Here is a 14,874-nt window from a genome sequence, read left to right as displayed (position 1 = left end):
AGGCGCCGCCGCCGCGCTATGACGCCATCACCAGCCGACGCCGCCGCTCCCCCTGCGGCAGCGCGCAGCGCTCGGCCCACGGCCCCGGCGGCGCGGTGCGGTACGGCGCGGTGCGGTGCGGGGACCCACGGGCACCCCACGGGCCATGCGGACGCTCCCCGCGGGCGGCGGCCCGTGACGAGGGCGGCGGCGCGGGGCGGGGCGGCGCGGTCAGATGCGGCGGCGGGGCGGCGGCGGGGCGCTGCGGCGGCGGGGCGGGCAGGATGCACCAGAAGCTGCTGCGGAGCGCGCACTACATCGAGCTGGGCAGCTACCAGTACTGGCCCGTGCTGGTGCCCCGCGGCATCCGCCTGTACACCTACGAGCAGATCCCCGTCTTCCTGAAGGACAACCCCTACATCACCGACGGCTACCGGGCCTACCTACCCTCCCGCCTCTGCCTCAAGAGGTGAGAGCAGCCCCCGCCGCCCGCTGCCTCAGGCCGAGCCCCGACTCACGCCCTCCCTTCCCCGCCCCCTGTGTCTCCCCGCAGCCTCTTCATCCTCTCCAACGAGACCGTCAACATCTGGAGCCACCTCATCGGCTTTGTCCTCTTCTTCACGCTGGGCATCTACGACCTGACGGCCGTCCTGCCGGCCGCCGGCGCCTCCCGGGAGGACTTTGTCATCTGCTCTGTCTGCCTCTTCTGCTTCCAGGTAGGGGCCGGCTCCCCGCCGGGGCGCGGGCCAGGGAGCAGCTGCCTGGGCGAGGAGAGCCCCAGGTCCCGCTGAGGGTGCTCGCCCGCTCGGTGTGCATGTAGGGCGGCGGAGCAGGAGGGGCTCGGGTCGGGCCTGGGAAAGTGTGTTTTAAATATTGTTGCTTTGGAAGGTCACAGGCAATCTCGCTGGTTGGGTTGATTTTGACCTGTTCAATATATGGAATAAAGTCCAGGCAGGAGTGAGTGTAGCTGGCGCAGGAGAGAGTCTGTGGAAACCAACTAAATTGCCCAAGGCCACAGGTTCAGCTGGGGATTGGGGTTCAGTTGTGTCCAATGTGGCTTCCAGATGGCATCAGTTGCTGCTGGAAGGCATCACCCACCAGAACGTGAACTTAGCCATAGCCTGGTGCTGCTCTGGAATGGGAGTAGGGCCTGCATTCTAACTTCTTACCGTCTGTGTCAGATGAAATCTGTTCTCAACAGCAGACTTCAAGTGTGTTAGCATTTGATCAGTGAAGCTCCTGTTAAGTCTGTTGTCCCTAAAAAAGCATGAAGAGCCAGAGAGTGCTGTGTATATTCCTCAAAGAGTGCATAGCTGGAAGCAGGGAAACCTCCCTTGCTGGCTTGGCAAGCTCTACTGTTGTGCTTCTCCTGACTCCTGTTGAGGGTTGCAGAGAAACACAAAAAACATCTCTCAGGGAAAAAAATTTATGCCGGCGTAGAAGCAAATAAGCAGCCAGTGCGTAGGAGCTTAATTTCTTGTGTGTTTCCTCCAAGAAGTAACTTGGGTGCCAGGCAGTCAGGGCATGTTTGGACTTTGGTTTCTGCTTGTGGCAGTTTGGCCCAGCAGAATTCATCATCCCGCTGCACTCATGCAGACGTGGCCCTGCTCCCTTGTGTACTGCCTTTTGTTTGGCCTCATGGCCTAGGCCTCAGTAGCCCAGTTTTCGTAGCTGTGCACCTTGGGGTTATCGAGTCCTGCAAAGCTTCCTGTTTCTTCTTCAATCTATCAGAGAAACTTACATTAGTTTCTGTTGATGACTTGCAGAAATCGTAATCGCCCACAGAGAGTTGTGCTGCAAAACATGCAATGGGTCAACTGCACATTCTAAGCTTCAGAGTTTAAGCTTGCTATGCTCCCTGTTAACTTTTAAGAGATTAATACCTTCTTGTTTGAATATTTGTGTAGGTCTGTATGCTTTGCTCAGTAGGATATCATCTTTTCTGTTGTCACCGCTCAGAGAAGACCAGCCGACGATGGATGGCATTAGATTATGCAGGAATTTCCATCGGTATCCTGGGCTGCTATGTGTCAGGCGTGTTTTATGCATTTTATTGTAATAACGTAAGTTTCAAGCACTTTTTCGTGTAACATTTAGTTCCGGCTGTCTCATTGTACTTGCCACGCCATCCGAAGGGGGTTCGTGGCAGGGTGTCCAAATAGGGTATTAGCCAGGGGACAGAGATGGAAACTGAAACAAGTTCGTTCTGACACGAGCAGAACTTTGCTTGCTGAAGTGATAGGCAAATTGAGATTTCCCTTTCAAGCTGCCAGTCTTGACAAGCCTAAGGAAATATTTAAATTTGTATGAAGGCAGGGCAAACTTCACAGGTCCTACCGTTGTCAAATGCATGAGGCTGATTATGGGATGTGTCTCCACCACAAGTAATTCAAACATCATTTCCCTCGAGGTGGTTTACATGAGGCACAAACAACCTTCTTTTCTGTTCATCTAAAAGAGGACACACAAAATTAGCCTAGGCCTTTGAAGGAAACTACATCTGTGTCTTCAATGGATGCAGTGATCGGGTAGCTGAACGAGTCTGCTTAGGCAGAGGTATTTAAAATGTTTTGGTGAAGGCACTGCTTGGAATAAATGTTCTACCAGGTGTATGCGAGCAGTAGAGTCCCTTCCCCTCGCTGTCAGTTGATAAATACACATCCATTCATTCAAACCCCATCATTTGTGCTCGCAGCAGTGACAGGAGAGTTGATACATCATTGCATTTAGTAGTGTAAACTTTCTACCCAGAGTTTATTTTTACATGTGATGAGAACTCCCACAAACTTGCTTTTGTTTCTTTTTTTCTCAGTACTGGCGTCAGGTATATTTAATCACTGTGCTGGCAATGATCTTGGCAGTATTTTTTGCTCAGATTCATCCCAGTTACCTCACACAACAGTGGCACAGACTGCGCTCCATCATCTTTTGCTCAGTGTCTGGATATGGAATTATCCCCACTATCCACTGGGTTTGGCTCAATGGCGGCATTGGTGCATCTATTGTACAGGTAAAAGAAAAAATAAGGAAATAAGATTCTCTTCTGCTTTTCACTTGCTCTCTTCCTTCAGTTCTCTTACAGTTCATGAAATAAGGGGGGAGAACCAGCCGTAACGAAGCACAGAATTCTTTTGGACGATAGGATTCAAAAGCAAACACTTAAAAATTTATTGAGAAGCAGCAAACAGGTTGAGTAGATTAAATCTGCTTTACTGATTTAAAATTGCACCATGAGAAGGAAAACCGGATAGAAATGTGACGGAGCGTATCTGCCCGAGGGGCAGAAGAGCGCCTGTGTGGGTAGACGGACCGCGCCCTCGCTTACCCCAGGGCGAGGGTCAGGAGCTAAGAGCTGAGTCAGCTGCCGCATGGGAAGCGGTCTGTCAGGCTGCCTGAGTGCTGTGGGCTGTCTGCCTCCACAGCGTGGGAGAGGGGAACCACAAGACGCTGATGGGATGGATGATTATTTGCTTCCTCTTCTGTTCCTGGGTTGACAGCAAAAATCAGTGCTTGCCTACTCTGCCCTCTGTCGCTTAAGCAGCCCTCATTTAACATCACTGTGAAGTTACTGAACTGTTTTCCCATTCTTGTTTTACTGCTTAGAAGTATGCTCTGATAAACAAGCAGCACAGTAAAGCTAAAGACAGTAAAACATGCTGCAATATAAGAACCCCAGAAATCATTATAACTTCCCAGGGACCTAAGGGTGCTGAAGCAAACGTTTCCTTTTTGTAGGAAGCAGTAACTGTGCCCATTCTTAGACTGGCCCTGCTGGAGGACTGTCACATGGGGTGGTGGTTTAGCCCAGTCCAGAGCTGCTGGGGATTATAGAAGAGCAATGCTTACGAATATACGTAGTCTTTAGACAGGGCAGTTAACACTGGCCTTCTAAAAATCAGATAAACAGTAGTTGTTCCTCCACGTCTTCCCCCAGTTAGTTTCTCCTGGTACAGCACAGTGGTAGGTATGGTACACATTTTGTTTCTTGAGAAAAATGCTCCGTTTCTGGTAATAAAACGTTGTTAAAGTAAACAAAAAGCAACTCGTGAACAGGTTGCTTGCTTATTTGCTATGCAGTGAGTAGTAGTCGGGTGGCCTTGGGTTCTAGCGACTACAGTCCCAACCAGTGAACACGATTTTGCACTGAAGTCATCCTTCTCGTTTATCCTGGCCCTTCCGTGTAGGATCAGTGTATCGGAAGATGTCCTTTTACTGATAACTTCCTTGACTGCTGCAGGCTGCACAGAAACACTAAGTAGCTTGTGTATTGGCAGAGAGGTCACGATACAAGAAGTTTCTTCCTATTCAGGTTTTCCTGAACTCTGGCATTTGCTTCCCCATTGGATTTTGGCCATAGATAACATAGACAGTGAAGTAAGACTGAGCTTTGTCATGCCTTTTTCTTTTTTATTTTCAAGGACTTTTTTGTTTTTGTTTTTGCTATTTTTACCCTCTAACAGAATAGGAGAGCTTCCTTTTCTTTTGCAGGAGTTCACTCCGCGTGTAGTTGTCATGTACTTCATCGCTGCTGTAGCTTTTCTCTTCTATATTTCCAAAGTTCCAGAAAGATACTTCCCAGGTAGGAAATTCTCTTCTGGCTGTTTTTTCTGCAGTTAGGCATCCTGCAGTGTCACAGTCCTTGCTGTGAGTCCTGAATGTCCTGTGACAGAACAGGTTGACCATGTTCTACATGAAGCATTCTCACTTATAGAATAAAACATAGAGTGTATTTGTTTCAAAAGAAGGCGGACAGCATCTGATGAAGTTCGTTAAAGAACTTGCACCGCCTCCCAGCAAGTGGAGTGTATGGTTGAGCTTTGGAGGAGACTGATTGTTAATTGCATTGCGTGAGTTAGTGCTGAATTTAACAGCTTAACCAGCTGCCCTTTTTCTTCCCCACAGGACAGTTGAACTACCTCGGCTCGAGTCACCAAGTATGGCATATCCTTGCAGTGGTGATGCTGTATTGGTGGCACCAGTCCACAGTGTACATCATGCAATACCGACACAGCAAGCCCTGTCCTGAGTATAGCGCAGGCCTGTGAGTGAAGGTAGAGCAGTTTTGGTACTCATGGGAATAGGATGTTCTAACAAGTAGAGGATTAAATAATCCTGGGTTTAACTTGTCACAAGTTTCAGTCAGCCTCCCCAGTTAGCTTCCCCAAAGATGATGCTGATCGGTGTAATACTTGTAAATAAGAAGGTAGCGATGTGGGTGGCAGGCACTCTGCTCACCTACACCGCTGGGCTGCACGAGGCTCTGTTTCAGAATTTTGAAAGCCTCAATTAGTCATTAGTATTTGTTCCTAAGTAGCATTTTCTTCAGGCTTTTGTCAGGTTTTCAGCCTACTAAGCATCCATCTGGATTTTTTGGAAATCAGGTAAGAGTTGATAATCTCATACGCATAGTAAGTGACTAAATGTGTTTCACCACTGTATTTCAGAGGCACTGCAAGGAAATACCTGACTTTGAGGGCCTGGACCTTACCTAATAAGCTGAGTTATGAAGTTAAGCACTGAGGCCATTCCTTTTCTGACTTCTGGACTGTTATCTACTTGTTGGGACAGTATATTATTAGGAGTTTTGAAAAAAACCAACAGTGTTGCCCAGGATCTGACATCCCTTTCCTGTTCTACAATGAAGTACAAAACAGGTCTTCCTGGCGTGGGACAAGGCAAAGGTGGGCTGTAAAACTCCGCATTCGGATCACAGCAGTATTTTTACCTTGCTTGGTAAACAGGAACAATAGTAGTAAGGTCCCTTGCTGAGCTAATGGACCCATATACCAGGTTTTCAGGTTTTGTTCAAGTGCAAAATTAAGAAACCGCTCCCGACCGCGTGCTTGTAAAGCCATGGTAACTGTGGGACCTGGTCTTGGATCTAAATCGTAGCAGAACAGTGCGTTGCATCCTTCAGAGTCTTTGTCTGAATGACGTGCTTACGCTTCAGCGTCAGTACCGTAACGTATCAAACTGAATTCAGTGGACTCCTGTACTTTTCTGGACAAACCCTTCCTTTTTCTGGAAGATAAGATCACATGACATCCACCATAGCTATATCTTCCTTTCAGCTCTTAAAAATCGCCTCCCCCAAGGTGGGTAGTGCCATTACTTGAAGAAATTTCTCTAGATCCCTTCGCTAATTTGCAATTAGTGTTCTGAAATATTTCTGGAGTTACTCTAAGCCTGCGGATTTATGTTCGTTACTATCTTGCAGTCAGTAGAGTTGCTAAGAATTTTTTTAAGTTACTCTTGTTTAACAAGATGAAATAACACACCCTGAGTAGTGAACCTGCTCTGGATTCCAATCAGTGAACTTTGGCCTTTTAACCTGCAACATGTTGTACTGTACTTGCAGACTTTGATACTGACAATGACTTCTCGCCGTAAGCTTGCCACAGTGAAAAGGTTGCCTTGGGTTTTAGAATCTGTCATGAAACCGTCTCTTACAAACTGAACATGGGGGAGACTTGAGATATACAGGTCACTAGATAGCTGTAGCTTAGTATCCTTAGGCTCACTTGGTGCCAATTTTTCACACAAACTTGGAATTATGTGGATTTTTGGGTTAGAATCAATTTCAAGAGGCTTCTGTATAGCACCTGTGCCTGTGTTAACAGTTCACTTGGGCAGCAGGAGCAAATGCTGCTGCTTTGGGTGATCTGGTGTCAGTGTTAGCCAGGTGGAGATTACTCTGCCTCAAGATGCTGTCACAACTTGATCCCAAGTGGTTCAAGTTTGGGACCAGAGCTGCTGAAGGACACGATGGCATCGGCATGGCCGCTGTTAGGAAGCGGGAGGTACCCTAACTGTTCCTGCTGGAACTACAGCTAGAAACATTCTGTTGTGGGATTATAAAGTGTCCCAGCTGACCTTACTCTGACTCCCCCGTTACCTGCAGCGTGGCCTTCGATCGTGTCCCAGCATCTTCTCTCATATTTTGTAATCATCTGCCAGCAGCCAGCTTAATGCACACTGACAGGGGCCTTGTAAGATTTCAAGCCAGTTTTCTTATCCCTGAGGCCAAGGAAGAGACAGCACTGCCCTGCAGCAGGCCAGGAAAGCCTTCAGCAACTCTGCTAAAAGCTGTATAACACATGAACAACCCTTCCTGATCTGTTGGCCTGGTCAATACTAGGCTCCTGCCTCTTTCCTCTTGTGGGGGGCTTTCCCGTGATGGGTTTTAGCTTATGGGGAGGGGGGAGATGCTGGCTTCCTGCGGTGCCCTCCTTGGGGTGGACAGGCTGCTGTCCGGTCCCCCCAACGCTGCCTCCTCCCTGGGCTAAACGTGCCCAGCTTGCTCAGCCTTTCTCATCAGGGACATGCTAAGGAGATGTGGAATAGCGATGGACACGTACTGTCAGGAACCTGAAAGGCTCCTGGGGGATGGAGAGGGCAGGGTACTTCCCTGCCGCTATGCTGGGGAGTAACGCAAACTGTTCCCTAAGCTCAGTGGGTGGTTTTGCATTTTCTTCCAACTCCAGAGGCACGTAGTAGCAAGAACTGACTGTGTATTTAACTCCCAGATCTTTGCCCCTTTCAGTTTAAACACTGATTAGGGCTTTCTTCAGTTGTGTGGGTGGGTTTTGCGTTGGTTTTTTTTTTTTCTTTTTTTAAAAACTTGACAGCCAAGCAAGTTCCAAGTGCACTCATTACTACTACTGAAGCCTGACAAGGAACCTGCAAGTATAAAAGCTTGTGTCCAGTATTATGTGAACAGTAATATTTGAAGAATGTGTGTTTGTGTATTGAAAGCATACTGACTTAATAGTTTGCTAATGTATTTTTTTTTAATGTAAACTCTAACTACTGTAGCAGTTTTCACTGGATAAGGAAACTGACTGCGAAGCTGTACATTTTTATTACCCTGACAAAATTTATCAAGCTGCATGATGGTTGTTTATGTACATACTGAACCTGTAAATAAATTTTAGTTCATTGGACGTTTACTTGCAGCAACACCACTCCTGGCTCTCATGTGGTCCAACAACAGATGTGAATTGCTCAGCCACACACCTTCTGTCACATCCCCTGGATTTTAAATAGACAAGGAGAATGTAGCTGGAATTATCGAGGCACAGCATGGATGGGCAGGACAGGTGTTTCAACTGCACCATTCCAGGATTGTGTGCGGTTTATTCTACTGGCCGTACTTTGTTCTAAATGTTTTTTTTTGGAGAAGCATCAGTTGATGCATCTGCTGATGAGCTTGCCTTTGCAACCTACCGCCTTTAGATCTAGATGATTTCCAAGCAGGGCCTTGTTCATACCTGAAGAGCGCCGGCCATTTCTGTCACTGTGTCCTAACTAAAAGAAGAAAGGCTGCTCCTGGCTCTGCTTCAACTAAAACAGCAGCACTCTTTCCCACCTCAGCCTTGTGAACGTGCTTTTGCCCTAACAGAAGTAGTTCAACTGCATGCAAACACCAGCAATGAGAAATCAAGCACTAGGAGTTACGCTGCAAAAACAAACCAGGAAAAGTAGGCAGAACGCTTTTTTTTTTTTTAAGTGCTTTTCTAACTGCGGGGGCTGAAAACAAAACAACCCCTCGATCAGAGATGGCAGAGGCAGAACCACTGTGACCGTACGCGTATCCTGCCTGTGGCAGGCAGCTGCCCCAGCCAGCAGGGAGGAGTTAGCACCCTCTGTACCAGCGCCCGATCGCACCCTGCCCTGCAGCACGTGGCTAGCGCTCGCAGAGTGTTTATCACCAGTAACCCTCGGGACTGGCCCAAGCGCTCTCCCTGTCCCTCTCTGCTAGGCCTTTAAACCGTGGGCACATTGAAAAGACCTTGTTATCCATGAAAAACTAAGTTTAAAGCAAGAATTGAACAGCCATGGTTGTTCATTTTCATTTAAGCTGAAGGCTCCAGTTATTTCCTATTCCTTTTTCCTTGTGGATTTGCTTGCAACAAAATTAGACTGAAATAGGAAATAAGCAAAACACAACAGCCAGGGCAAGAGCTACTATTTAGTAACAGTCCTGCCACTGCTCCATCTTCTCTGGACCATTTTCATTCTTGCTTTGGTTCACGTAAGAGTAAAATCGGTACAAGCTGCATCCATAATTGGCAGAAGGGGGTCAAATCACATTAAAATTATGTCTAGAACGTTAGGTAAGCCCACAAAGATAGCTCTGGGAACTGTACTGAACGTTCTGGCTCTAGAAAAAGGACCAAGCTTTGGTTACCACCTCGGGAATCCGAGCGCATCCTTTCCCAACTGCTCTGCAGGAAGGCTTAAGGAGTAATACTGAACCTAAGGAATTTAAAATAGTACATGATCAACAGGTTTTTAACGGGTTGGTCAAAGACAGATGATTGGGCAGCAAATACAAATATTATAAAACATTTTTAAGGGAGTGACTGGAGCCTGCAGCCACAAAAAGCCGTCAGCAGAAGCAGCATTGCTCATACTGAGTCAGTTAAAGCCTAAACGTGAATACTTGATAATGCAATGTTTAAGGAGATCTGCAAAGTCACTGTTACAACGTTTGTTTATTTAACAACTGCAAGTATTTTATGATGTACATCAGTTTCACAAAAAAAAGTTAAATTTCTCTGTTTAGTGGTACACAAAAAAGCTTTAGAAACTTGAAGTGTAACAAGAACTTGAAGTGTAGTTCAGGAAAGTGCACTTAAAAGCTGAATGCCAGCGATTTTAAAATGGGTTTTTATGCTCTTCAATATTAAGTGATGCCTTAGTCATAGATTTAGCTATACACGTTTTTCTTGATTTTCCTTTCGAAATAAGCACTATAGAAAAATAACGCAGCAGCCACCCTTGGCACCTTTTTTTTTTTTTCCTTTTGCAGCTTTCACTTACGTTCACTCCCTCAAGTCACACGGAAGTGATTGTGGCTGCTGCGTTACTAAAAGCAGCAACTCCAAGATATATGATGTGTGCGAGCATGTGTGTATTTTATATATACTTTTCATATATGAAAATACACAATACAGTATAAAAAAACTCCAGATAAACTCTTATTCTCACAGTAGCAAATATATCAACTTATTTTCACAGTACTTGGTTTTACTGACTGGGACGCCCCGAATGATTAAAAGTTATTTCCTCCAAAGCTGGTGTTCGCGGGTCCCACGTTACGCATGTCAGCCAAAGCTGTCGCCCACATCTCAAGGCCATTTGAGAGTCTGCAGAGAAATACGACTATCTTATTTTTCGTTCCATAATCACGACCATTAAGGGCGTCTTAGTACCTTTTGACAGAATCTCTCTCTCAAGCAGCTGATTCTGCAAGGCCTGTGGTTCGCTCGTTCCACATGCTGAAAGAGAAGCTGTACAAATCAATCGGTTTTCTGCTGGAAGGGAAGTCTCGGTTCCTTACCTTGCCTTTATCATCTTCACAGACAGTAGGGTACATGTCTCACGCAGCAAGGTCTTTCCGTATTTCAGGTAAGGTCACGATATACGCCATGGCAAGCGCACACGTGAGCACGCACACACACCAAATCAAAGCAAAAGCTGAAGTTAAACCCAAACCTGGGTTTAGTTGTGTATAGCTGACGCAAAGTCAACTTCGCCCACACCAAGTCTGCCCGTGCGCAGCCTTTTCCCTCCGTGTCCAACAGCAAACCATCTCTCCTTCAGGCAGTGGAGCTAAGCCCCAGTCCCATGCGTGGTGTTAACCCTTTCCTCTGGCACCAGACGGCCGAGCAAGCCCTCAAGTTGCTTTTCCAACAGGGGAAGCAGCGGCTGCGTGGCTTTGGTGAGGACTGGCCGCTTTTAAGACCACGGGTCAGTTGCCTGGTTTTTTATTCTCATTTTGTTTCCACCCACCCGCCCCGTTTGTCACAGCATTCTGTTCCAACAGCTCTTCAGGCCAGTAAGGAACAGTTTAGGAGGAAATGGTAGGAAGGCAGCTCATAAGCACGTGCAGAGGGGGGATCAAAAAAAAAAAACAAAAAACCAACAAAACCCACCAAAACAGTTAACCTGAGTATCAGAAAATGCTACAGACTTGGCATGCACTTCTTAGAGGCTTTGGTACAAAAAACCCAGGTGAGAACAGTAGTAATAAAGCCTAAGAAACTCCTGTGCAAATAAGAGTCGAAACATTTCTACTCATAACCTCCTAAAAGCTTAATTTCTAAGCCTGAAAAAGGCATACTTAATCAAGCACAGCTCTAGTATTTCACTTTCACCCTGTGAGAAAAACAAAAACAAGGAAGATAAAGGCAATGAAGGTGTACAGATACGTATGAGCTACTTTCATAGTCCAGGACTAGGGGAAGCAAATCTCACATATATCTGAGGGACTGTTTTATCAGACCAACCCCCAAAAGAGTCAAGAGGCTTATTTTTCATGTGTTGTTTTCAACAAATATTGTAGGGGATCCACCCCCCCACCCTCCCAGGTCTCAGGACGACTGTATAACCAGTGGGAGACTTGGAACAAAAATGCACAACCCTCAGTATTTCACTTCACCACCTGTGGAAGGCGTGGGGACACGGGGACACGCAACCATGAATGCTAACGTCCTCCACATATAAACATCCAATTAGCTAGCTGTCAGTATTCAGCAGAGCAGGATATGAAGTTGAGATAAGCAGAGGAACTACCTCCTTCCTCTTTAGGACTGCCACGGAAAAAAGGCAGACAAATTGGACCATCCCGAGCCATGCTGGCTCCGCAGACAGTGAGCATGGCTGGGCACAAGCTGCAAGGCAGCAGAGAAGCCGTCCCGCCTACACACAGCACAATTCTACAACACAGTAACAAAATCCTGTCCTCGACGAATCTGCTCCCATCACCTTCCCGTCACCTGTGACACCGCGCGCTCCCAAGCCTTTCGCCACGTCTCGTGCACCTTATGTCTCAGAGGTACTGCGCGGCAGGACCGGAGTCCTGCCTGTAAGGCTTCGTGGTGTGAAATGCAGTTTGCTGGTACAGTAGTGATCAGCTTCTGCAAGCTACTGCTGCTTAGTGCTTCTGCTCTGAAACAAATCCAGGTTTCTTCAGAGCACAGTGCATTTAGCAAAACTTGCTTATAAAATACACTTAAGTACAATAATAGATTCATGACAACTTAAAAGAACATTAGGTTACAGTCATTTCATAAAATTATTATTTTTTAAAAAAACAACAGGTTTGAAAGAATACAAGTTTTCTTTGCAATAAAAATCCAAGAGGAAAAGAAAAGGTATTTTCAGACACAAATCCCAGTTTGTAACCAAATAAATCTGATGGCTGCATCTCACAGTCAACTGTACAAGTCATCTGAAATACTCCGTATGTGCCAAATGATTTCTTCACGTAAACCAGCCTCTCCTCCCAGCGTACTGAGTAGTCTTCAAAGTGCTGCAAACACTGGCTGCATCCGTGCTGGTTTACTTCCCTACATTCAGGCTTTTTCACTCGGAAACCATTATATTCTCTGTATCTTTAGTTTTAAGTCTAAACTTCCAGTTGGCTATTTTACATTAATGGCACTTACTGTAAAAAATAATTAAGGAAAAAGGATTTGAACGTTTAGGCACACAAAAAATAATCTGCCTTTCATCTCTGCAGCTGCATAGATGTCCACCAGGCCCCAAGCCATAGCTGTGCTCTGGAATTCTGGGCCACAGCCCCTTGAGGACTCGGCTTCTTTATTTTTATGATTAATAAAGGTAGTTTTCACCTAGGAAGCAGGGACTCACCTATTTCCAGGAGATCAATATGGATATTAGTACATTTTGGTTCTTAAGTCTACTGCGACTGAGACGCAAAGAACCACCACAGTTCCGTTAGCCTACCTGTACGTATGGATAACGTTTTTCGTGTGATCTCCGCCTGTCCCCCTCCCTCCATCTGAGCACATCACAGAGGACTGAAAAGGCAACGCAAAAGTGCAGAATCACAATATGTCCCAGGGCCCCAAGTCAGTGACAGACAATGATTCATATCTGATGTCTCTTCTCGTTCTGGGAGCCATCTGTCATAACAAAATTATGCTCCCCGTTTTTTCTTCTATTTTTCTCAAAACAACAAAACAAAACAAAACCAAACAGGCCCAAAACCAAAAAAAACCCCCAAATTTGCCATCATTCTAAATTTCATCATGCAAGTTGGTCATGTCTTCTTGAACTTGAACAAACTGTACCACCCATGTCCCTCTCAATTCAACCAGATAAATTACTCCACTAATTAAAACCTGTAACAAGTAACTCGGAGAGGTGGAGCGGGGGAACCCACTGGAACCATTTACTGTTTGGAAGGAAATGGAGCTGCTCCAAAGGGATCCAACTCCAGCGCCTGTTGCTGCTGGCTCTGCGCGCTCTGCACAACCAGTTCTGTGAAGGGTACTGCACCAAAGTCATCTATTTTCAGCCCGTCACCACCATGAATGGCTCCGTGCAAGGAGCTCTGCCTAGGTCTACCAGCCACTACTACCGCACCGTGATCCCCGCGGTTGTCACCAAACCCTTGATGCTGGGGATGCCGTATCAAGTCCGGTGGGTGAAAGGGTTTGGCTCCGAAAGGATCCAGCAGACTCTCATCTGCCTGTAGAGGATTGGTTCGATCTTTGCTGTCAGTCAACGCGACACTTATATTCTCTTTGGAGTCCGAGATCGTCAGGAACTCGTTGCTGCTCTGTGAGTCCCTGCGGCCTGCTTTCTTGTGCCTGCGGGCTCTCTCAGGGGTGCGGTAGCTCGGTTTCAATGCCTTCTTCGTGGTGGTTGGGGTGCCGTGGTGGCGCTTTCCGTTGTTCTTGGAGACCTCCTGTTTCATGCGCCTTTGGCGGGAAGAAAGTTTCTGCAGGTTACGCTGCTGCTGCTTCACCTTCTGCTGCTGCTGCTGGCTCCCTGTGATCTCTTCAAAAGGAACCAGCCCAAACAGGTCCTCTTTACTCCCACTGATCTTGGGGAGAAGGGAAGGCTGAAATGGGGTGCAGCCAAAAATATCAACGCTCCGTGGAGAGGTGGGGGAGAGCAGAGGCTCAGTTCCCACCACCTGGCCGTCTTGCTGAGACACCTTTTTGCTGAAGGGGGCTTTTGTGAAAACATCAAAGTCATCCTGGTCTTGGTTCAGGCTGGGAAAAGCCACCTGAGAAGAGACGTCTTTGTCCATCTTCTGTCTTGCCTGAGGCTGCAGAGTGAAAAAGGGCACTGCCCCAAACACATCAAATTCTTGGCCAGGGTTCACCTTGCTTACCGTACTTGGCACCTCAGACAAGGACGTATGCACTGAACTGGGTTCTTTGATCTCACCACTGCCCACAGCATCTCTGAACCTACTGCTCAGGAGCCCTTCCACAGATTTTTGCTTGTTACGGTCAGAATCAGAGTCAGAACTTTGCTTCTCTTCCTCCTCTTCCTCCACCTCTTCCTCAGAGTCCATGAGAAGAGGTCGATGGCCTAAATTCTCTGGTTCTGTATCATTGTCATCATTGAAGTCTCCATTCTCTCCTTGCAAGCCTTCTTCGTCCTCCTGTTCTTCTTCTTCCTCACTGCTCTTGGGAGAAGGAGGATCCGATTCAAAATCGCTCTCTGAATCATCACCACCTTTTGTCACTTGTCCGTCTGCAGTTTTCCTTCCTGGCCGGGGATCTCTAAAAGCATGGCTCAGTTTTCCAGCCCTGGTTGGGGTCCCTAAGTTATTTCCTTGATTGCTGGCTGAGTTATCTCCTTGTTTTCCAGGGGAACCTGCAGGTCCGAAGAAAAATGCAAAACAGAACTTGAAATACACTCTTAAAGTCAGCGCTTATTCCACACACGCCATAGACACACATACCAAGAGTTGATGCAAAAGACTGTTCTGTACTTACTGCGGGAAGTGAGGTAAAAATCACACCTAATATTTCAAACAACGTTCATAAATTGACCAATAGTCAGACTGTCTAGCTTTACTCCTCAAGCACAAGACATCTACAAATATAATACTAGTATTTTTGG

General features: G+C 46.7%; 2 protein-coding genes across 6 annotated transcripts in view; one reads left to right on the top strand and one right to left on the bottom strand.

The window, feature by feature from the left end:
- The first annotated feature begins 28 nt into the window (after positions 1 to 28).
- On the top strand, positions 29 to 7,922 carry PAQR3 (progestin and adipoQ receptor family member 3). 3 transcript variants are annotated; one of them, XM_064450763.1, is made up of 7 exons: positions 29 to 448; positions 533 to 695; positions 1,887 to 2,042; positions 2,792 to 2,989; positions 4,468 to 4,558; positions 4,882 to 5,030; positions 5,424 to 7,922. In XM_064450763.1, the coding sequence occupies exons 1-6, from the start codon at positions 264 to 266 to the stop codon at positions 5,022 to 5,024; spliced, it is 936 nt and encodes a 311-aa protein (XP_064306833.1). In that variant the 5' UTR covers positions 29 to 263; the 3' UTR covers positions 5,025 to 5,030; positions 5,424 to 7,922. The 3 variants fall into 3 exon arrangements, with proteins under 3 accessions (XP_064306833.1, XP_064306834.1, XP_064306835.1); XM_064450765.1 differs by having other exon boundaries at positions 60 to 100; XM_064450764.1 differs by lacking the exons at positions 4,468 to 4,558; positions 4,882 to 5,030.
- A 1,535-nt stretch (positions 7,923 to 9,457) lies between these two features.
- Positions 9,458 to 14,874, bottom strand: part of BMP2K (BMP2 inducible kinase) — a 63,697-nt gene continuing 58,280 nt past the window's right edge. For all 3 annotated transcript variants that reach the window (XM_064450762.1, XM_064450761.1, XM_064450760.1), the window contains one exon: positions 9,458 to 14,625. In XM_064450762.1, coding sequence (XP_064306832.1) covers positions 13,184 to 14,625 — 1,442 coding nt within the window. In that variant the 3' untranslated portion in view covers positions 9,458 to 13,183. The remainder of the gene's footprint in view (positions 14,626 to 14,874) is intronic.

Source organism: Phalacrocorax carbo, chromosome 4 (genome assembly GCF_963921805.1).
Source record: "Phalacrocorax carbo chromosome 4, bPhaCar2.1, whole genome shotgun sequence".
Classification (NCBI taxonomy): Eukaryota; Metazoa; Chordata; class Aves; order Suliformes; family Phalacrocoracidae; genus Phalacrocorax; species Phalacrocorax carbo.
The sequence above is the reverse complement of the archived record's forward strand: the minus strand, read 5'-3'. Positions and strand labels throughout refer to the sequence as shown.

What these genes read in the sequence shown, in the direction of transcription:
- PAQR3 (XM_064450763.1), top strand. Translation starts at nt 264, where the DNA reads ATGCACCAGAAGCTGCTGCGGAGCGCGCACTACATCGAGCTGGGCAGC. An exon ending in TCTGCCTCTTCTGCTTCCAG is followed by an intron (nt 696 to 1,886) that starts GTAGGGGCCGGC and finishes ATATTTGTGTAG; the next exon opens with GTCTGTATGCTTTGCTCAGT. An exon ending in TTGGTGCATCTATTGTACAG is followed by an intron (nt 2,990 to 4,467) that starts GTAAAAGAAAAA and finishes TTTCTTTTGCAG; the next exon opens with GAGTTCACTCCGCGTGTAGT.